Here is a 24584-nt window from a genome sequence, read left to right as displayed (position 1 = left end):
TGTACTGTTGGATCATATTGGCTAGTATCTTGTTGAGAATTTTTGAATCTGTGTTCATCAGGGATATTGATATATAATTTTCCTTTTTCTGTGAGGTCTTTGTCTGGTTTTGGAATTAAGGTGATGTTGGCCTCATAGAACGAATTTGGAAGTATTCCATCTCTTTCTATCTTTCCTGAAGAGCTTTAGTAAAATAGGTATTCTTTCTTCTTTAAGCTTTTTATCAAATTTCCCTGGAAAGGTATCAGGCCCTGGAATTTTCTGTCTTGTGAGGTTTTTGATGACTGCTTCCATTAATTCCCTGGTTAATGACCTGTTCAGGTTTTCTATTTCTTCCTGTTCCAGTTTTGGTAGTTTAGGGTTTTCCAGAAATGCATTCATTTCATCTAGATCGCCTAATTTATTGCGTATAGCTGTTCATAATAAGTTTTTAAAACCGTTTGTATTTCCATGGTATTGGTGGTGATCTCTCCTATTTCATTCGTAATTTTATTAATTTGAGTCTTTTCTCTCTTCTTTTTAATAAGGCTGGCTAATGGTTTATCTCTCTTATTAATTCTTTCAAAGAACCAACTCCTGGTTTTGTTGATCTGTTCCACAGTTTTTCTGGTCTCTATTTCATTGAGTTCTGCTCGAATCTTTATTAACTCTCTTCTTCTGCGGGGTGTAGGATCTATTTGCTGTTTTTCTCCAGCCCCTTTAGATGCAAGGTTAGCTTTTGTATTTGAGTTCTTTCCAGTTTTTGGATGGATGCTTGTATTGCGATGTATTTCTGCCTCAGGACTGGTTTTGCTGTATCCCAAAGATTTTGAATGGTTGTATCTTCATTCTCATTAGTTTCAATGAATCTTTTAATTCTACTCTAATTTCCTGTTTGACGCTTTCATCTTTTAGCAGGATGCTCTTTAACATGCACGTGTTTGAATTTCTTCCAAACTTTTTGTGATTTGATTCTAGTTTCAAAGCATTATGGTCTGAAAATATGCAGGTAACAATACCAATATTTTAGTATCAGTTGAGACCTGATTTATGACCCAGTATGTGGTCTATGCTGGAGAAAGTTCCACGTGCACTTGAGAAGAATGTGTATTTAGTTGCATTTGGATGGAAAGTTCTGTAAATATCTGAAATCCCTCTGGTGCAGTGTATCATTTAATGCTCCTTTTTGTTTGGAGATGTTGTACTTAGAATATCTGTCAATTACAGTGATCCCTGTGTTCAAGTCTCCCAGTATAAGTGTATTATTATCTAAGTATATCTTAACTTTGGTTATTAATTGATTTACCTACTAGAAGCTCCCACATTAGGGGCATAAATATTCATGATTGTTAAGTCCTCTTGTTGGATAGATCCTTTTAGTATGATATCATATCCCTCTTTATCTCTTACTATAATCTTTGGGATAAAGTGTAATTTTTCTGATATGAGGATGGCTACCCCTGCTTTCTTTTGAGGACCATTTGAATGGCAATGGTTCTGCAACCTTTTATTTTCAGGCTGTAGGTGTCCTTATGTCTCAAATGAGTCTCTTGTAGGCAGCAAATAGATAGGTCTTGCTTTTCTACCCAGTCTGAAACCCTGTGCCTTTTGATGGGGTCATTAAGCCCGTTCACATTCAGAGTTACTATTGAAAGATATGAATTTAGTGTCATCATTATAACTATTCAGTCCCTTTTTTTTTGGATTATTTCCTTGGACTTCCTTTCTTTTACAGTGTCCCTCTTAATATTCCTTGCAGAGCTGGTTTGGTAGTCACATATTCTTTCAGTTCCTGCCTATCTTGGAAGCTCCTTATCTCTCCTACTATTCTGAATGAGAGCCTTGCTGATGAAGTATTCTTGGTTGCATGTTTTTCTCATTTAGGACCCTGAATGTATCCTGCCAGACCTTTCTGGCCTGCCAGGTCTCTGTGGAGAGGTCTGCTGTTAACCTAATACTTCTCCCCATAAGGTTTAGGGATCTCTTGTCTCTTGCTGCTTTTAGGATCTTCTCTTTATCTTTGGAATTTGCAAGTTTCACTATTCAATGTCAGGGTGGTGAACAGTTTTTATTTATTTTAGTGGGGGGATCTCTCTGTCTCCTGCATCTGAATGCCTGTTTCCCTCCCCAGGTTAGGAAAGTTCTCAGCTATGATTTGTTCAAATACACATTCTCGTCCTCTGTCTCTTTTGGTGGCCTCTGGAATCCCAATTGAACATAGATTTTTTCCTTCTGAGGCTGTCACTTATTTTCCTGAACGTTTCCTCATGGTCTTTTAATAGTGTTTTTCTTTTTTCCTCAGCCTCCTTTCTTGCCATCAACTTGTCTTCTGACAAGACTGACTCATTCTTCTACCTCATTAACCCTTGTCATTAGGACCTCCAGTTTGGATTGCGTCTCATTTTTTTTTTTTTTATTTATGATAGTCACAGAGAGAGAGAGAGAGAGGCAGAGACACAGGCAGAGGGAGGAGAAGCAGGCTCCATGCACCGGGAGCCCGACATGGGATTCAATCCCGGGTCTCCAGGATCGCGCCCTGGGCCAAAGGCAGGCGCCAAACCGCTGCGCCACCCAGGGATCCCATGGATTGCCTCTCATTTAATTGATTTTTAATTTCGGCCTGATTAGATCTAAATTCTGCAGTCATGAAGTCTGTTGGTACCTTTATGCTTTTTCCAGAGCCACCAGTAGCTTTATAATAGTGCTTCTGAATTGGCTTTCTGACATTGAATTGTAATCCAAATTCTGTAACTCTGTGGGAGAGAGTACTGTTTCTGATTCTTTCTTTTGTGGTGAGTTCTTCCTTGTAGTCATTTTGCTCAGTGCAGAGTGGCTAAACACAAGTTGTACTGTTTAAAGGTAGGAAAGAAGGGGGAACGGGGGTGGGGGAACAAACAGAAAACAAGAAACAAAGAGGTGTATCCTCTGAATCTGTATACTATAAGTCCCTTGACTTCCCCTGGAGCTTTCCAGTGCTGCTTGGTTAAGATCTAGCTCTTCCCCTGTCCTTCCATGTTGTCTCTGCAGGAGGGGCCTGCTGTGCTGATTCTCAGGTGTGTGCACCTGGGGTTGCTGTCCCACCCCTGCCGGGTGCATGGTTCATTGGGAGCTGTTTATATTATGAGGCCCCTGTTTCTTAGCAGTCCTGCTCAGTCCCAGGCACAAGGTGACACCAAGAGGAATAACAACAGTGGTGGTGGCCATCTCTCTAGCCCTAGAGTCAACTCCAGCAGTAGCTACCGCAGTCTCCCATTCTGCAGGGGCCTGGATGCTCCAGTGACAGGGGGCCCTGATCTGTACAGCTCAGGGCCACCTGGTGGCAGGACTGTCCTCACTCTCCTGTGCCCTCTTGGCCTCTGCTTGTCCCAAGGGGAGTGCTGGATCTTGGGCTGTGTCTCCTGGCACGTTGGGCTCTGGGGCCTGCACTGCTGGAATCGCGTTCCCGGGGCCTACAGACCCCTCCGCGTGGAGCTGCCGCCTGAGCTGCTGCCTGGGCTGCTCCCTGGGCCCTGCTGTGTCCATGCTCCAGCCCTTTAATGAGCTCGGTCTATGGTGTGTGGCGTGCTCTCCCCTGGTCTCATTTCCTCTGTTAGTGTCCCCAGGAACCTGGGAGCTCCACTGGCCCTCCTGGGATCTTGCTCTAGCTCCCTGCAAGTGCCTTTCCATCTGGGAAGATTGGTAAAGTTCCTGCTTCACCGGAACTGGGCTTTCCTGTCCTGGAGGCACACCTGGCCTTAGCCTGGCTCCTCGGGGGGACCCCTCCCCCACTGGATGCTTTTTAGTTATTTTTTTCTGTCTTCCTACCTTGATAGAAGTGCGAACTCTTCTCACTGTAGCATTCCATCTGTTCTCTCTTTAAATCTCAGGCCGAATTCTTAGGTTTTCAGGGTGATTTGAAAGTTATCTAGGCAAGTTGGTGGGGCCAGGTGACATGGGGATCCTACTCTTCTGCCATCTTGCTCCACTCCCAATAAGGTATTTTTTTTGAGAGCATAAAATATGCCAGTAAAGTTTGACTTTCAGGGACACCTGGGTATCTCAGTGGTTAAGCGCCTGCCTTTGGCTCAGGGTGTGATCTGGGAGTCCTTAGATTAAGTCCCACATCGGGCTCCCTGCATAGAGCCTGCCTCTCTCTCTGCCTCTCTGTGTCTCTCATGAATAAATAAATTCCTTAAAAAAAAACTTTGATTTTTGGACAGTGAGAAAAGAGTGAGAGGTAATTTGCCCAGAAATAAAAAGTGGAATATAAACAGTGATAGTTTACAGTCCCAGACCTGGTTGACTGTGTAATCAGCTGAATACATAGATTTTCCTTTATTGTTGACTTTATCAGTCTTGGAAATTACTAAGTGATGGCTTCTTGCAGTCCTACTTTTTTCATGGTAAAGAATAGAGTATTAGAATAGAGAAGAACAAACATTATATGGTCTCATTCATTTGGGGAATATAAAAAATTGTGAAAGGGAATAAAGGGGAAAGGCGAAAAAATGAGTGGTAAATATCAGAAAGGGAGACAGAACATGAAAGACTCCTAACCTTGGGAAATGAACTAGGGGTGGTGGAAGGGGAGGTGGGCGGGAGGTGAGGGTGACTGGGTGACAGGCACTGAGGTGGGCACTTGATGGGATGAGCACTGGGTGTTATTCTCTATGTTGTCAAATTGAACACCAATAAAAAATAAATTTATTAAAAAAATGAAACTTGTAGTGAACTTTGGACATCAGAAATAAACAAACATTACATTAAATAAAAACAAAAAAAAAGAATAGAGTATACCAATTCTTTTCTTCCTTTCTTCTGCAGTCCTGTCCTTTTGTCTCTTTAGTTGTTAAGTGGATAATGTCGGTTTAATCAATCATTGGCAATATATGGCACTCCTATCATTTTTCAGCTTTCACAGTTGTTTAATTCTTATCGATGATGCCCTTCCTTCTCTCCCCCACCTATGAAAATCTTGAACTAAAAAGAATGGTCAGATATTGAGGAATGTTGTTACCTATCTAATGTGATAATAGTGGTGTGGTTTTGTTTTAATAAAGAATCCTAATCTTACTAAATGTTTGTAGTTAAAATGGGTTTTTTTGTAAGGATTTACTTTCAAATAATTACTTGGGTATGAGTCATTTGGTCATGGTACAGATAAAACAAGACAGGCAGCGAGTTATTGTCTAAACTGGAGATTGCGTACCCAAGAGTAATTTATTCCCTCTATTTTGGTATGTTTGATATTTCACATAATAAAAAGTTTATTAAGTTTTATGGAGAATAGTTATATTAACTTGGCAGAGGCATATAGATATTTTTTAAACAATGATTTTAATATTTAAGAGGGTTATATTTGAGAATCTTAAGGAGTCTGTTCAGTCTTTGAAATAATAAACGATGTCCCATATCAGTAAGATAGTAGATGTTAGAAAGTTTTTAATACCTGGTAGGCTTAGTTGTGAGTTACAGATATATGTAGAAAAATGATTATGTCCATTGTTAAAAATTTATTTATTTATTTGAGAGAGAGAGAGAGAGCATGAGTGAGTGAAGGGGCAGAGGGAGAAGGAGAGGAGAGAGAGAATATCAAGCAGACTCCCCACTGATCACATGCCCATCATGTGGCTCAATCCCACATTCATGAGGTCACAATCTGAGCTGAAACCAAGAGTCACATGCTCAACTGACTGAGACATCCAGGTGCCCCAGATTATGTGTATTTTAACTGGATTGTTGGTTAGAGGAAATACAAAAAGTGTTATAAAACAGGTAGTGTGTGCTTATTAATAATATGCTGATTAATACCCATGTATCTCAATTGCTGGCTCCTTGTTGCAGGAAGATGAAACAGTTGGCACAAGTGATGCTTCTGTAGAGGATCCTGTTATTGAATGGCAAAGTGAAAGTTCTTCCAGGTAGTTTTAATGGTTTTGATTTGGTCAAAATTATTTGAGCATTTTAAATTTAATGTGAAATTGTGTTCTTGTAAGACTCTGGTAAAACCAGAGTTAAAATAGTATTTTATAATAGAAAGGCTGCTTGGTTGGAAATCCAGAGACTTGTTTTATCCTGGTTCTGCCAATATCTTTTTGGGCATGTCACTACACATTAGTTTCCTCATTTCTAAAATAAGTTGCTTTGTAAATTCAAAACTCTGCATCTTAGCAGGCTATATTTAGTTGAGTTTTAAAACAGCTATATTTAACCATTTCCCGGGATTAGGGGCATCTTTATTAAAGAAGCTTTTGTGACTTAGACAGGAAGTTTGAATTTTAAATTCTTTTATGGGAAATGAACCACTATACTTTATCCAAGAAGCATTTCACTGAAATAACTTAAATAATGATCAAAAATCTATATTGATAGTTTTCTGTTCAGTTAGAATTAAATCAAGCATATTATTTATAATGCTATTTTATTACAAAATGATCATCTTTCAATTAGGATGCAAAACTATTCCTTTTCTAAACTTACATATTCATAATTTTAATATTTTTATAGTGATTCATCAAGTGAATATTCTGATTGGACAGCAGATGCTGGAATAAATTTGCAGCCTCCAAAAAGACAGACCAGACAGGCAACACGGAAGATATGCAGCAGCTCTGAGGAGGAGAATTTGAAGTCACTAGAAGAAAGGCAAAAGAAACCTAAACAAACTAGAAAGAAGGTTTATAAATTTACAAGTTGTTTTTGTTGTTTTTGTTTTTGACTTTGACACTTGAATAATAGTAACAGTTGACTTTTCTCTAAAAATAACATTCCATCTGGGAAACTAAGTAAAATTGTTTAAAATTACTTTAAAATAAAAAGAAATTCATTTTTTTCTATTATCAAAAGTAGAAGCCAGGATATCTTCATTCATATTTTAGTCATTATTAAATTAAAAGATTGGTAATCACTTCTCAAAATATAGTAGTTTTACATAATAAGGTACTGTAATATAAAAGTGTTACTCTTGTCATATTTCTGTTCATAAATTTCTTTTAAAGATTCATTTATTTATTTATTTGAGAGAGAGAGAGAGAGCACTAGTCGGGGAAGGGGCAGAGAGAGAGGAAGAGAGAGAATCCCAAGCAGATTTGCCACTAAGCATGGAGCCTGACCACATGGGGCTCAATCTCACTGATTATGACCTGAACTAAAATCAAGAGTTGGACACTTAACTGACAAGCCACCCAGGTGTCCCTCTATACATTTTTGACTTATAAAATGGAAGAGTATAATAAATCACATAGGACTACTTCCATTTCTTTATATATTTTATTTCATCCCAATGATGGTTTCTCTTCCTCACTATAATTTCATTTGTACTAGGTAAAGACTTAATACACATAGTTATTTGAATATTCATTTAAAAAATTATTTTGTACATATTCTGTGTCCTGTTGCTTTAGTAGATAGAATTGTCTTCTTGATTGTTACAATTTTACTGTCAAAAAGATCCTGTGTTACTTATACTCAAATTCACATGGTATTCTAGGGATGTGAAACTATGTGGTTCTTACATAGTATATAATGTCATATTATTATCTGTCAGCCAAAATTAAGCAACATATTAAAGAACTCACTAGATTATCTTTTTGTTTTAAAATTGTATATAATTGATTGATAAATGAAAATTTTTTAAATTTGTATATTTTAGGTTTTATTATAACCTGATTTTTTTAACATTCTCTGTTATTTTTCATACTACTATCATATATTTATGGCTTGTATATTTGTGAACTATATTTTAGAAAGGAGGACTGATTTCTATGGCAGGTGAACCCAATGAAGAATGGTTTGCCCCTCAGTGGATTTTGGATACCATACCACGACGTTCCCCATTTGTCCCACAGATGGGAGATGAGGTAATTGTTACCTATTATAACTTTTTCTCTTGGAACCTCAAGAGCACTCATTTTAGTCAGTCTTAGGGCATTTATATTCTCAATTCTATTATAGTTATATGTCATTGTCTTAACTGCACTCCTCCATTATGTATTCTTGTGGACAGTGACGGAATCTTACTAATTTTTTATTGTTTGTTTTGTCAAAAACCTACCTCCATGCTTTAGATACAACATATAATGCAAAGACAGAGTTTGGTTAAAGAGGAACAATACCTTTATTGCCTTCCCAGGCAAAGGAGGCTACAACAGGGTATGGTCTTCAAAAATTGCAAGTCTCCTGGATGAAGGGGTTAGGGGTTGTTATAGGGAAATACAGAATTGAGGTGGTTTTGATAGGAATTGTCTACTTCCTACCACTACTTTTGTCATGTCTTTAGAGTGGTAACAAGTTCCTGAAACAAAAGGCTAAGAAAGGAGGAGGAAAGGTTTGCAGAGAAGAGGTAGAAGGTTACTTTAAAATTTAGATACATTACTATAGCCATTTTGATTTCTGTTCAACTTTATGCTTTTAAGTGGTTTCATTTGTAGTACTTAGCACAGATTCTTCAATATCTTAGATGCTCAGAGAATATTGAAATAAATTGGTTGGCTTATGAAGTCATGAAAATAATTGTCTTTATTTTTAGCTTAATTGCTACTTAGTAAAATTAAGTGTTATTTTGATCCTAATTCAAGTCCTAATATTCTTTTAAAAAGCCCATGGTCGACCTGATAGAAAATACATTAGAGGACAATTGCCCCTTTCAGTGATTAGAAGAATGTCATTTTATGGGCAGGTACTTCCTACTGAGCCTATGATTGAATAACATTGCCATATTTATCACTGGTCAGTTAAAAATAGATTTAAATTCTATCTCGTGAGAAAATTTTCATTTCCTTATGAAAATTATAGTAACATTGTAATATTTAACTAAAATTGGCTTGCATACTCTCTGATATACTGAATAATCATTCATTTCTGAGTGATTAAATGCTTACAGTTTTCAAGACTAATAATAGGAATATGATATTGTCTTTATAACAAAAGAAGGGGCAATACTTTGCAAATGGATCTAAAAGTCATGGGACCAATAAAAATTTCACCAAATGTTTCTATATTTGCCTGTTATAAATATTTTATACTAGACATAGTGATCAAGCAGTCTTATAAATGAAAAATTACTTTGCAATTACCTTTTAATATTATAAAATTTTGATTAGCACTTCCCCGATGATTAGTGATGTTGAGTATCTTTTCACATGTGTATTGAAGATCTGTGTATATTCTTTCGAAAAGTATCTATTCATGTCTTGTGCCCATTTATGAATTGAATTATTTGATTTTTGGGTGTTGAGTTTTATAACTTCATATATTTTGGATATTAACCCTTTATCAGATAGGTTATTTGCAAATATCTTTTCTCATTCCATTGGTTGCCTTTTAGTTTTGTTGATTGTTTCCTTTGCTCACAGAAAGATTTCATTCTGATGTGGTCCCAACAGTTTATCTTTGCATGTTTCCCTTGACTCAGAAGACATATGTAGAAAGAAGTTACTATACCCAATATCAAAGAAATTAGTGCCTCTGTTCTCTTCTAGGATTTTTATAGTTTGAGGTCTTAAGAAAACCATAGAAGATAATGGGGAGTCTATTACTGCAGAGATAAAAGAGCTAAAACTAGTCAGGCTGAAATAAAAAAGTGCTATAACTGAGATGTGAAACAGATTGGATGTAATGACGAGGATGGGAGAAGAACAAATAAGTGATATAGAAAATAAAATAATAGAAAATAATGAAGCTGAAAATAACAATGAAAGGAAAATATTGGATCATGAATGTAGACTTTGGGAACTCAGTGACTCCATAAAGCATAATAACATTCATATTATAGGGGTCCCAGAAGAAGGGAGGGAAAAGGTGGCAGGTTTATTTGAGCAAATTATAGCTGAACACTTCCTTAATCTGGGGAAGGAAACAAAGATTGAAATCTAGGAGACAGAATTCCCACCAAAATCAACAAAAGCAGACCAACATGAAGACATATCATAGTAAAATATGCAAAATACAGAGATAAGGAAGACATCCTGAGATCAGCAAAGGAAAAGAATTTCCTAATTTACAAGGGAAGACAAATCATGTTACCAGAAGACTTGTCAATGGAATCATGGCAGTCCAGAAGAGAGTACCATGATATATTTTCATATTTTCCCCATTCAGCCATAATACCTGATCCAATAAGGCCTTCATTCAGAATAAAAGGAGACGTAAAGAGTTTCCCAAACAAACAAAAACTAAAGGAGTTTGTGACCACTACAGTAGCTCAAGAAATAGGAAAAACACTTTGAGTGGGAAAGTAAATCCAAAGGCAAGAAAGACTAGACAGAAACAGAGGAAATCTCCAGAAACAACAAGGTAACATAGGTAACAGAATGACACAAAATTTATAGCTATTAATAATCACTCTGAATATAAATGAACTAACTGCTTCAGTTAAAAGATATAATGTATCTGAATGAATCAAAACATAAGAACCATCTATGTGCTGCCTACAATAGGCTCACTTTAGACCTAAAGACACATACAGACTAAAAGTGAAGGGATGGAGAGCCATCTATCATGCTTATAGATGTCAAAAATTCTGGAATAACCATACATATATCAAACAAACTAGATTTTAAACCAAAGATAATATAACAAGAGATGAAGAAGGGCACTATATCATAATAAAGTGATCTATCCAACAAAAAGCCCTAATATACATTTGAATATTTATGCTGCCAACTTGGTAGCACCCAAGTATATAAATGGTTTAAGAACAAACATAAAAACTCAGTGATAATAATACAAATGTATTATGAGACTTTAACACCTCACTTATGGCAATGAACAGATAACCTAAGCAGAAAATCAACAGGGAAACAATGGCTTTGAATGATAGACTGAATGAGATAGATATACAGATATATTCAGGACATTTCATCCTAAAGCACCAGAATACACATTCTTTTTGAAAGCACATGGAATGTTCTCTGGGATAGATCACATATGGGGTTACAAATCAGGCCTCAACAAACACAAAAGGACTGAGTTCGTACCATGCATAGTTTCTGACCATGATCCTATGAAACGTGAAGTCAGCCAAAAGAAGAAATTTGGACAGACCACACATACATGGGTATAAAAGAACATCGTACTAAAAAAATGAATTTGGTTAACCATGAAATTAAAGAAGAAATAAATACATGGAAACAAATGAAGATGAAAACACAATAATCCCAAACTTTTGGCATGAAGCAAAAGCAGTCACAAGAGGGAAGTATATACAAAACAAGCCTACTTCAAGAAGCAAGAAAAGTCTCAAAGACACAACCTAACCTTACATTTAAAGGACCTAGAAGTGGTACAGCAAATAAAGCCTAAAGCCGGCAGAAGAAGAGAAATAATAAAGATTAGAGCAGAAATAAAAGATATAGAACAAAGAAAAAGGGCCCGGGTGGCTCAGCGGTTTAGTGCTGCCTTCGGCCCAGGACCGAGTCCCACGTTGGGCTCCCAGCATGGAGCCTGCTTCTCCCTCTGCCTGTGTCTCTGCCTGCCTCTCTCTCTCTCTCTCTGTGTGTCTCTCATGAATAAATAAATAAATAAAATCTTTAAAAAAGAAGAAACAAAACCAATAAAACAAATCAGTGAAACTAGGAACTGATTCTTCAAAAGAATTAATGAAATTAAAAAACCTGGGCAGCCCCGGTGGCCCAGTGGTTTAGCACCGCCTTCAGCCCAGGGCGGGATCCTGGAGACCCGGGATCGAGTCCCACGTTAGGTTCCCTGCGTGGAGCCTGCTTCTCCCTCTGCCTGTGTCTCTGCCTCTCTCTCTCTCTCTCTCTCTCTCTCTCTGTGTGTCTCTCATGAATAAATAAATAAAATCTTTAAAAAAGAAAGAAATTGAAAAACCTCTAGCTAGATTTATTAGAAAAAAAAAGAGAGAGAGAGAAGAGAGAGAGAGATAAAGGACCCAAATAAATAAAATTATGAATGAAAGAGGGGAAATCACAACTAACACCACAGAAATATAAAAACTTATGAAAATGTTATGAAAAATTATGCCAGAAGTTGGGCAATATGGAAGAAATGGATAAATTCCTAGAAATGCATAAACTACCAAAATTGAAACAAGAAGAAATAGAAAACTTGAAGATACGAAAAATCACCAAAAAGTTAAATCAGTAGTTACAATCTCCCAACAAACAAAAGTCCAGGGCCAGATGGCTTCACAGAGGAAGTCTACCGAACATTTAAAAAAGAGTTAATACCTATATTCACCAAACTCTTGGAAAAAATGGAAGGAAAATTTCCAGAGTCATTCTATGAGACCAGGCTTACCTTGATACCAAAATCAGACAACAATCCCAGTACAGGGGTACCTGGGCAGCTAAGTCAGTTAAGCAACAACTCTTCATTTTGGTTGAGATCATGATTTCAGGGCCATGGAATTGATTTCTATGTTGGGCTCCACACTCAATATGGAGTGTGCTTATCCCTCTTCCTCTGCTCCTTCCACTGTTCATTCTCTCTCTCTCTCTCTCTCTCTCTCTCTCTCTCTCTCTCTCTCTCTCAAAAATAAAAAATAAAAAAATAAAAAGACCCCATTAAAAGTGAGAATTATAAGCTTGTATCCCTGATGCATATGGATGCAAAAATTCTAAAGAAGGTCCTAGCAAATTGAATCTAACAGTACTTAAAAGAATGATTCACCAGTCGTGGGATTTATTCCTGGGTTACAAGGGTAATTCAGTATTTGCAAATATATCAACATGATAACACCACATTAATAAAAGAAAGATCAAGAACCATTTCATTTTCTCAATAGATGCAAAAAATCATATGACAAAGTACAGCATTCATTCTTGAGAATAAAATGACCTCAACAAAGTAGGGATAGAGGGAACATACCTCCACATAATAAAGTCCGTATATGAAAGACCCATAGCTAATATCATCTTCATTGGGGAGAAACAGAGCGTTTCCTCTACATCAAGAAGAAGACAGGGATGTTCATTTTCACCACTGCAATTTAACATACCTGAAAGTCCTATCCACAGGAAAGAAAAAGTAATAAAAAGCATCCAACTCAGTGAGGAAGAATTAAGTTTTACTCTTTGCAAATATCCTGATGCCCTGTAGAAATCCCAAGGGACCCCACCAAGAAGTTCCTAGAACTGATACACAAAATCAGTAAACTTGAAGAATACAAAATCAGTGTACAAAAATATTTTGCATTTATATACACCAGAAATGAAGCAACAAAAATAAATCAAGGAATCCATCCCATTTCCAGTTGTACCAAAAGCCAAGAGACCTATGAATAAACAACCTATCCACAGAAGTAAAAGATCTGTACTCTGGAAACTAGAATAATTATGAAAGAAATTGAAGAGGACACAAAGAAATTGAAAAATGTTCTATGTTCATGGGATAGGAAAAACATATTGTTAAAATGTCTATACTACCCTAAGCATTCTGCACATTTAATGCAATCCCTATCAAAATTCCACCAGCATTTTTAACTGAGCTAGAACAAAGTATCCTAAAACTTGTGTGAAACACAAAAGACCCTGAATAGCCAAAGCAGTCTTGAAAAAGAAAAGCAAAGCTGGAGGCATCACAGTTCCAGACTTCAAGCTCTATTACAAAGCTGTAGCAATCAAGACAGTTGGTAAATTGAACACCAATAAAAAATAAATTTATTAAAAAAAAAAAGACAGTATGCGACTGGCAGAAAAACAGACACATCAATGGAATATAGTAGAGAACCAAGAAATGCACCCGTAACTAGATAGTCAACTAATCTTCGACAAAGTAGGAAAGAATATCCAATGGAAAAAAGACAGTCTCTTCAACTCATGGTGTTGGAAAAACTGGACAGCAACATTCAAAAGTATGAAGCTGGTACACTTTTGTGAACCATATAAGAAGCTAAATTCAAAATGGATGAAAGACCTAAATGTCTGACAGGAATCCATCAAAACCATAGTGGAGAACCATGGAGAAACCATTTTGACATTGGCTATAGCAACTTCTTAACTAGACATATTTCAGGAGACAAGGGAAAGTAAAGCAAAAAATGAACTATTGGGGCTTCATAAAGATAAAAGGCTTCTGTACAGCAAAGGAAACAACAAAACTAAAAGGCAGCCTTTGGAATGGGAGAAGATATTTGCAAATGACATATCTGATAAAGGGTTAGTATCCATAATATATAAGGAACTAATAACACTCCACACCCAAAAAACAAATAATCCTGTTTAGAAATGGGCAGAAGACATGAATAGACATTTTTCCAAAGAGAATCTTCAGATGTCTAACATCCATGCACATGATAAAATATTCAAGATGTCATGATCAGTGAAGTATAAATCAAATCCATGATGAGATACTACCTCTCACCTGTCACAATGGCTAAAATTAACAACACAACTCCAACAGATGTTGGAGAAGATGTGGAGAAAAAGGAATACTGCAGTGTTGATGGGTATGCAAATTGGTATAGCCACTCTGGATAACAGTTTGGGGGTTCCTCAACAAGTTAAAAATAGAACTACCCTAAGACCCAGCAATTCAGTACTAGGTATTTATCCAAAAGATACAGAATTACTTATTCAAAGGAGCACCTGCACTCCGATGTTTCATTTACCAACAATAGCCCAATCATGGAATGAAACCAAATGGCCTTTGATTGATGAATGGATAAAGAAGTGGCATATATATACAATGTAGCATTACCCAGCCATGAAAGGGAATGATATCTGACCATTTGCAACAATGTGGATGGAGCTAGAGTATTTATGCTCAGCAAAATAAATCAATCATATAAATACAAATACCATATGATTTCACTCATGTGGAATTTAAGAAACAAAACAGATGAACATAGGGAAAGGACAAAAAAAGAGGGGGAAGCAAACCATAAGAGACTGTTAAATATAGAGAAAAAACTGGGTTACTAGAGGAGAGGTGGAGAGCGGATGAGCTAAATGGGTTATGGGTATTAAGGAGGGCACTTCTTGTGAGCACACTGGGTATTACATGTAAGTGATGAATCACTAAATTCTACTCATCAAACCAATATTACACTATAAGCTAACTAACTAGAATTTAAATGACAGCTTGAAACAGACAAAAATGAAATTATATGTTTTTTATCCTTTCTCTCACATTAATAAGATTAATTACGTGATTTGCAAATATTGAACCACCTTTGAAACCCAGGAATAAATCCTACTTGATATTCGTGAATTATTTTTTAATGTTTTGTTGGAAGTATTTTAATGAGTATATTTGCATCTATGTTTATCGGGGATATTGGACTGCATTTCTTTTTACTGGTGTCTTTATCTGGTTTTGGTATCAGGATAATGCAGGCCTCATAGAATGAATTTTGATGTTTTCCTTCCTTTTCTACTCTTTGGAATATTTGAGGAAATATACGTATTTACTCTTCCTTAAATGGTAGAATTCATTTGTGAAGCCTTCTGGTCCTAAACTTTTGTATGTTGGGAGATTTTTCACAAATGATTCATTTCTTTGCTGGTTATTTTTGTGTTGAAGTCTTCTATTTCTTCCTGTTTCAGTTTTGGTAGGTTATATGTTTCTAGGAATTTATCCCTTTCTTCTAGGTTGTCCAGTTTATTGGCATATCGTTTTTCATAGTGTTCTCTTATAATGTTTATATCTCTGTGGTGTTGTTATTTCTCTGCTCTCATTTGTGATTTTATTTATTTGGATCCTTTCTCTTTTGTTTTTGTTAACTCTGTATAGAGTTTTATGAATTTTGTTAATTTTGGGATCCCTGGGTGGCGCAGCGGTTTGGCGCCTGCCTTTGGCCCAGGGCGCGATCCTGGAGACCCGGGATCGAATCCCACGTCGGGCTCCCAGTGCATGGAGCCTGCTTCTCCCTCTGCCTGTGTCTCTGCCTCTCTCTCTCTCTGTATGACTATCATAAATAAATAATAAATTTTTTTTTTTTAAATAAATAAATTTTGTTAATTTTTTTCAAAGAAACTGCTCCTGGTTTCTTTAATCTTGTAATTTTTTTTAGTTTATTTTTTTTAAAGATTTTATTTATTTTTTTCATGAGAGACACAGAGAGGCAGGGACACAGGCAGAGGGAGAAGCAGGCTCCATGCAGGGAGCCCAACCTGGGACTGGATCCGGAGTCTCCAGGATCAGGCCCTGGGCTGAAGGCGGTGCTAAACCGCTGAGCCACCCAGGCTGCCCCAGGGATCCCCATTTTTTATTTCTTTATCATTTGATTTTTCTGTAATCTTTATTATTGCCTTCCTTCTTCTGGCTTTAAACTTCAGTTTTTCTTGATCCTTTAGGTGGAAGGTTAGGTTGTTTCTTTGAGATTTTTCTTGCTTTTTTGAGGTAAGCCCATATAGCGTATATACTTTGATCATCGGACTGCTTTTGCTACATCCCAAACATTTTGGACTGTTGTGTTTTCATTTTCATTTGTTCCCATGTATTTTTTTTTAATTTTTTCTTTCATTTCCTGGTTGTCCCATTCATTGTTTAGTAGCATTTTGTTTAACCTCCATGCATTTGTTGTTGTTCTAGGTTATTTTTCTTGTGGTTGACTTCTAATTTCATAGTTTTATAGTCAAAAAAGGTACATGGTATGACTTCAATTTTTTTGTATTTTTGAGGCTTGTTTTCTGACCTAATATATGATCTATTCTGGAGAATGTTCCATGTACACTTGAAAACAATGTGTATTCTACTGTTGTAGCATAGAATGTTCTGAGTATTTCTGTAAAGTCCATCTGGATAAGTGTCATTCAAAGCCATTGTTTCCTTGTTGATTTTCTGTTTATTTGATCTACCTGTTCATATAAATGGGGTGATAAAATTCCCTACTAATATTATATTATTACCAAGTAGCCTTTATGTTTGTTAGTAACTGCTTTATATATTTGAGTGTTTGCATTTTGGGTATGTAGTTATTTACAATTTTTAAATCTTCCTGCTTGATTGCCCCCTTTATTATGCTATAGTGCCCTTTTCATTTCTTGTTACATTCTTTCTTTATAATGTCTACTTTTTCTGATATAGCTACTGCTGCTTTCTCTTGACCTGTATTTGAATGATAAATGTTTCCTCATCTGCTTGTTTTCGATCTTCAGGTATCTTTGACTCTAAAATGAATATTACATAGGCAGCACATAGAAAAGACTTGTGTTTTTATCCATTCTGACACTCTATGTCTTTTCATTGGAGTATTTTGTCCATTTACATTCAGAGTAATTATAGATAGATATGTACTTATTGCCATTTTATTACTTGTTTTGTCCTTGTTTCTGGAGATTTCCTCTGATCCTTTCTGATCTTTGTCACTTTTGGTCACTCCTTTCTCCTCAAAGGGTCCCCTTTAATATTTCATGGCAGGTCTGATTTTGTGGTCATGATCTTCAGTTTTTGTTTTTCTAGGAAACTCTTCATCTTTCCTTCTATTCTGAATGATATCCTTGCTCAATAGGGTATTCTTGACTGCTGATTTTCCCCACTTAGTACTTTGAATATATCATGCTGCTCCTTTCCTGCTGGCCAAGTTTCTGTTGAGAAATCTGCAGCATGGGGATCCCTGGGTGGCGCAGTGGTTTAGCGCCTGCCTTTGGCCCAGGGCGCGATCCTGGAGACCCGGGATCGAATCCCACGTCGGGCTCCTGGTGCATGGAGCCTGCTTCTCTCTCTGCCTCTCTTTCTCTCTCTCTCTCTGTGACTATCATAAATAATAAATAAAAATTTAAAAAAAAAAAGAAATCTGCAGCTGCCTTATGTGTTTTCTCTTGTGCTTTAAGGACTTATTTTCTCTTTCTACTATTCAGACTTTCTTTTATCACCAAATTTTGGACATTTAATTATAATATGTCTTTTTTATTTAAATTCAATTAATTAACATATAGTGTATTATCAGTTTCAGAGGTAAAGTTTAGTGATTCATCAGTTGCATAAAACACCCAGTGATCATTACTTCAAGTGCCCTTCTTGGTACACATCACCCAGTTACCTCATTCCCTGACTCGCCTCATCTCCAGAAACCCTCAGTTTGTTTCCTCTAGTTAGCAGTTTCTTATACTCTCTGGATTTGTTTTATTTTTCCTTCGTTTCCCCTACGTTCATCTGTTTTGTTTCTTGAATTCCACATATGAGTGAAATCATACGATAATTGTCTCCGATTGACTTATTTCGCTTAGCATACCTTCTAGTTCTATCCATATCATTGCAAATGGTAATATTTCACTTTCTCTGTCTATGGAAATCTGGGCTTTTTCCATAGTTTGGCTATTGTGTACATTGCTGCTTTAAACATTGGGGCATAGGTATCCCCTTGATCACTATGTTTGTATCCTTTGGGTAAATTCATAGTAATGCAGTTTCTGGGTCCTAAGATAGCTCTATTTTTAATGTTTTGATGAACTTCCATACTGTTTTCCAGAGTGATTGTACCAGCTTGCATTCCCACAAGCAGCATAAAAGGGTTTCCCTTATTCCCCTTTCTTCCCAACATCTGTTGTTTCCTGACTTCCTAATTTTAGCCATTCTGACTGTTGTGAGGTGTATCTCATTGTGGTATTGATTTGTATTTCCCTGATCCTGAGTAATGTTGAGCATTTTTTCGTGTGTCTCTTGTTTATTTTTGTAAGTCTTCTTTGGTGAAATATCTGTTCATGTCTTCTGCCCATTTCTTGACTGTATTATTTGTTCTTTGGGTGTTTATTTTGATATGTTCTTTATAGATTTTGGATCATAGCCCTTTATCTGATAAGACATTTGCAAATATCTTCTCCCATTCTGTAGGTTTCTTTTGGTTTTGTTGACTGTTTTCTTTTCTGTGCAGAAGCTTTTTACCTTTATTATGTCCCAATAGTTCATTTTTGGTTTTGTTTCCATTGCCTTTGCAGACATATCTAGCAAGAAGTTGCTGTGGCCAAAGTCAAAGAGGTTGCTACTTATATTCTTCTCTAGGGTTTTTGATGGATTCCTGTTTCACATTTAAGTTTTTCATCCGTTTCAAATTTGTTTTTTGTGTATGGTGTAAGAAAGTGGTCCAGTTTCATTCTTCTGCATGTGGCTGTCCAATTTTCCCAACACTATTTGTTAAAGAGTCTCTTTTCTCCATTGGATATTCTTTCCTGCTTTGTCAAAGATTATTTGACTAAATTACAATACGTCTTGGTGTTGGCCTGCTTTTGTTTAATTTGAATGGAGTCTCTTTGCCTCCTGGATCTGGATGACTGTTTCCTTCCCCAGATAAGGGAAGGTTTCAGCTTTTGTTCCTTCAAATAAATTTTCTGCACCCTCTTCTCTCTCTTCTTCTTTGACTCTTATAATACACATGTTATTTTTGATGAAGTCACTAAATTCCTTAAATCTATTCTCATGTTACATAATTCTTTCTTTTGTTCAGGTTCATTACTTACCACTACTTTGTCTTCTAGGTAACTAATGCATTCGTTTGTCTATTCCGAATTGCTGTTCACTGAATCAAGTATGTTTCTACTCTTATTTATTGATCTTTTCATATCTGATTGTTTTTTAACTCCTTTGTCTCTGTAGTATCTCCCTGATGTTTTCTGTTCTTTTCTCAAGCCATGAGTATCCTTGACTGTTGCTTTAAATTCTTCATCAGGTGTGTTACTTATATTTGTTTTGTTTAGATCTTTTTCTTTAATTTGGGAAGAATTACTCCATCTGTGATTTCATCTAAGTCTGTCTTCTCTGTGTTATAAAAGCCAATTATACTTCCTTCTTTGCAAAAAGAACACTTTACAAAACAATACAAGGATCTGTAAATTCTTTGATCTGATGAAACAACTCTCTATAGGACCATATTTATCTTGGTGGAATCACTTTACGTCTATTTTGCTAAACTTAGCATATGCTTATATACTTCATGACTAGTGTGTATTAGGTAATGACAGTTGTACAGGTAATGGAGTGGATTATATAAGTGAATCACACAATTAAATACATAAATGTTTTTAAAGAATTCATAAAACACATGATTTTTATAAAATCAACTCTTAATGACAATCAACATTACTTTTTACTTTGAATGTTAAGCCCTCAGTATTTTGCCTGGATGGCCATACCCACAGATCACTGCCTTTGAAAATGCTCATTATTCAAAGTCTAACTTAAATGCTAACTTCTCCTGGATATTATCCTTGCTTTCCATTTGCCTGACACTCTTTCCTCCAGAGCTTTCACACCTAAATTATTTTTCTTGTATGATACTTAGTATATTCTGCCTTATATCATACTCCTATATTTACATGTCTGCCCATATCCTTTTTGAAAAAAAATATTTTATTTATTTATTTATTCATGAGACACACACAGAGAGAGAGAGAGAGAGAGAGAGAGAGAGAGAGGCAGAGACATAGGCAGAGGGAGAAGCAGGCTCCAAGTAGGGAGCCCTAGTAGAACTCAATCCCAGATCCCAGAATCATACTCTGAGCTGAAGGCAGACACTCAACCACTGAGCCACTCAGGCATTGCGTCTGCCCATATCTTTGAGTGAAAGGATTTTTATTGTGATACATTAACCAGGGCACCTAGTGCCTTGTATATACATGTCCAATCATTATTTGTTGAGTACAGGAATAAATATATAATAAATGATATCTGGATAATATGTTTATTATTTATATTTTACCTTTTAATTTATATATTAGCATTTAAGCCTTTTTAGTGTTCTAATGTATTTTTAGAAAAATTCTTAGACACCGTTAATTGGTAGAGTGTATCTGTATTTTTTAAATATCAGTATTTTTTTAAATGTTACTTTTTTAAATTTTATTATCTCTATTACCACTTTAAAATTATTGGGAGTAAGAAATTTTTTCTTATAAATCAGAATATGAATATAGTGTTGTATGTTCTCCTAAGGAGGTGAAAGGCATTAACTAATACTACATGAATTCATTTTCTTTCCATACTATGCCAGCTCTGATGTTAATTTTTTGCAAAATAAAAATTCTAATCTATTGGAAATTACTCTATTTAAGTGGCCTGTAGTTAGAATTGCATATATGTGTATGTGTGTGTATATATATATATATATATATATATAATATATATATGACATATATATACATATAAAACATTGATATTTAGAATGTTAATTATTGCTTGAAATATAGTACTTTAAAATATGAACCATTTTGTGTACATTTGTCATTGGTCCCTTTCTTCAGAAATTTGTGAAGCAGCTAATGGGAAAAAGATTGTGTGTACAGTATTTATATTATGCAGTAATTAGTGCAGGGCAACGCAAGTATGAGTACTGAATGAACATTATTTGATGGTGACATACATTTTTAAAACTATAATTATGTTTGTTTTAAACAGAAGACATTTGTAAGAATATATATTGGGATATATAGAGTTGTTAAATAGAATGCAGCTGTTTAATACCTTATGTTTTTTGTTTTAGCTTATCTATTTCAGGCAAGGACATGAAGCTTATGTACGGGCTGTAAGGAAGTCAAAAATATACAGCCTTAATTTACAAAAACAACCATGGAATAAAATGGATCTCAGGGTAAATTTGACATATTCATAAGTGTGCAATTGAAATAGCTTAGGAATTAAGTTATTTGCTTACATGTTTTTTTCTGTTTCATATATATTTCACTATTGATTATATGTTTAAGATAAGGTAATGTACCATACTCTTGTACAGTTGAATGTTATTGGTCATATTTTGTGTTTTCTGTAACTTGTATGCTACTACCTGTTGTCTTGATTATTTGACTTAATTTCCTTCAAGCTTCAAGTCTTCTATGTATATACCTTTCTTTAGAGAGAGAGAGAGAGAGAGAGAGAGAGAGAGAAAGGAGTGTAAAACAGTAGTTCCCTGGTATAGATATTTTCCTTAGCAATTACAAAGTTGCAAAGCCTACATTCTGGAGGCTCTATAAACTGAATGCATGTGTGGACTACAGACAGCCTTGTGGTTCCAATGGCTTTAAGATATGATAATATCATAAATCTCAAGGAACTCAGAACTTTGTGGTGCTTTATGGATTATCTATTTTTATATATTACCCTATACCTACATGGTATTAAGTAAAATAGATATTTATTTTTTTAGAGAAGGTTTTTCTGACTGTACATACATATTCATCCATTGATTCATTCATTTGTAGATAGATATATGCATACAAACAGACATAAGGATACATACACCATCATTTCTAGTTAGAATAATGGGTGTTTTCTTCTTTTGTTTTTCAAAGTTGGAGAACAAGAGACTAAAGAGCATTATATTGGTTTTCCAGGTAAATGAAGAATGGTTATGCAATGATGTTTAGCAGGAAGGATACATGGAAGAATGTATATGTATTGAAATAAAATTTAGACACTTGTAAAATATTACATTAAGTTTGTAAGCTACCAAAATATCTTATCAAGTGAGCTTTACACGGTCATCTCCTGGTATATAGTGATAGTCATCTATTCTGAATCATGTGAAAATTGTGGTGTGGGGGTTTTATTTGTTTATTTTTTTTTAGAATCAAAGAATGAATAAAACATCATTTTTTTTTTATTTTAAATTCTAACCCTGTAGCTCTAGAAAATTGTAGGAGGTAGCATATGTGTGGGTGCAAGAGTCTAGGCTTTGAAATATGACCTATTTCAATCCCAAATTTGATTTTATACACACATACAAGTGTATAATTTTAAGCAAGTCACTATACCCATGAGGCTCAGTTTTGTCATCTGTTAAGTGTGGCTAATAATCAGTTATAAGTGTGGTTTATAAAATAATTTTGTGGGCATTAAAAATGTAAGTCTTTTCTTCAAATCTATCTATCTATCTATCTATCTATCTATCATCTATCTTTCTATCTATCTGAAAATTTACATACTGTATTTCTCCTGGAGGAGTGATTCTTTTTTTTTTAAGATCTATTTATTTATTTATTCATGAGAGACACACAGAGAGAGAGAGGCAGAGACACAGGCAGAGGGAGAAGCAGGCTTCATGCAGGGAGCCCGGCGTGGGACTCAATGCCTGGTCTCCAGGATCACGCCCTGGGCTGAAGGCGGCACTAAACTGCTGAGCCACCCGGGCTACCCAGGAGGAGTGATTCTTAACTAGACAGAGCATCATAATCCCCTAGGGAGTTCTTTCAAAATATGTAGGACTCAGCTTGTACCCCAGACCTACTGAATTTAATTCTATAGGGGTAGGGTTTAAGAAAATGATTTTTAAAAATGTTCTCAAGGGGATTCTGTTGCATATGTTTGGTCTAGAGCCCTGCTATTACTACAACCTGCTATTAAGGGTCAAGAACCATGTCTTATTGCCTTTAGCACTTAGTGGAATGCTTAATACTTGGTGAGTATTCAGATAATTGTTTTTAACTGTTCGATAAATAGTGAAATAATATGCAAATGTTAGGCAATTATTTATATTAATATAATAATTTGTTGGTATTTTCATTAATAGGAACAAGAGTTTGTTAAGATTGTTGGAATCAAATATGAGGTTGGACCACCTACACTATGTTGTTTGAAGCTTGCATTTCTGGACCCTATTTCAGGCAAAATGACTGGAGAATCTTTTTCCATTAAGTGAGTAGCTATCTCTGGTTGTTGTGTGTGTGTGTTTGTCTGTGTGTATACACTTGACCCTTAAACAATGTAGGGGGTTATGGGAACTGACCCCCACACAGTTGAAAATCTGCATATAGCTTTTGACTCCCAAAAAACTTAACTACTAATAGCCTACTGATGAGCAGAAGCCTTAATAATAACAAATTTTTGACTAATATATATTTTGTATGTTTTATGTATTATATTTAGTATTCTTACAGTAAGGTAAGCTAGAAAAAGTAAAGTGTTGTTAGGAAAATCATAAGGAAGAGAAAATATATTTACAGTACTATATCATATTTATTGAAAAAATCTGCATATAAGTGGACCTGCACAGTTTAAACCCATGTTGTTCAGAGGTCGATTGGATATATGTATTTATATATATATATATATATATATATATATATACACACACACATATATGAGCAATTTGCTTAACCTCTTTGAATTTATGCCTTCATCTGCAAAATGTAAACATTAATAACTTCCTCAAGATTCTTGTGATGAATTAAAAGGAAAACCTTCATAAATGCTTATTTAACAGCATGGCTAAAACATAGTAGTTGCTTTTATTTCTGTTAGTACTAATAGGAATAGCTAATCAGGGAGTCATTTCTTAAAGTTTGAAATCTAAGGAGCTGAAAGACCATCAGTTAATAAAATAAAAAATGTCTAAGCTTTAAGGATCTTCATTGGTGTCTTTATGTTATTGAAGCAACATAGTAGTAGGCAGGGACTCCCAAATAAATAAAAGCAGATGTAGTTTAAGTTAAAGTCATTTGCAGGAACCCTGAGGATTTCACAACAGTTTTTAAATGGCTCCTCATTAAAAATATATTTTGGGATATTTAGTAAGTAACATATGCTGTTATTTTGGATATTGATTTATATGTGCTTTATTTTTTGTATAGGTATCATGACATGCCAGATGTTATTGACTTCCTTGTGCTACATCAGTTTTATAATGAAGCCAAAGAAAGGAACTGGCAGATAGGTAAGTATAAAATTCTCACTTAACTAATAAGTGTGAAATAGAGTTAGTAACTTTTTAACTCCAAGTTATTTTTTTAAGATTTTAT

The 24584-nt window shown here is 35.4% G+C and overlaps 1 protein-coding gene across 3 annotated transcripts in view; it reads left to right on the top strand.

Moving 5' to 3' along the window:
* The window catches only part of BRWD3 (bromodomain and WD repeat domain containing 3), a 201990-nt gene that overhangs the window by 140283 nt on the left and 37123 nt on the right, over positions 1–24584 (top strand). For all 3 annotated transcript variants that reach the window (XM_041741648.1, XM_041741647.1, XM_041741649.1), the window contains 6 exons: positions 5803–5879; positions 6466–6634; positions 7704–7817; positions 21335–21442; positions 23357–23481; positions 24417–24499. In XM_041741648.1, the coding sequence (XP_041597582.1) occupies positions 5803–5879; positions 6466–6634; positions 7704–7817; positions 21335–21442; positions 23357–23481; positions 24417–24499 (676 nt within the window). The remainder of the gene's footprint in view (positions 1–5802; positions 5880–6465; positions 6635–7703; positions 7818–21334; positions 21443–23356; positions 23482–24416; positions 24500–24584) is intronic.

Source organism: Vulpes lagopus, chromosome X (genome assembly GCF_018345385.1).
Source record: "Vulpes lagopus strain Blue_001 chromosome X, ASM1834538v1, whole genome shotgun sequence".
NCBI classification, from domain to species: Eukaryota; Metazoa; Chordata; class Mammalia; order Carnivora; family Canidae; genus Vulpes; species Vulpes lagopus.
Note: the sequence above shows the minus strand (reverse complement) of the source record. Positions and strands in the feature narration are given on the sequence as shown.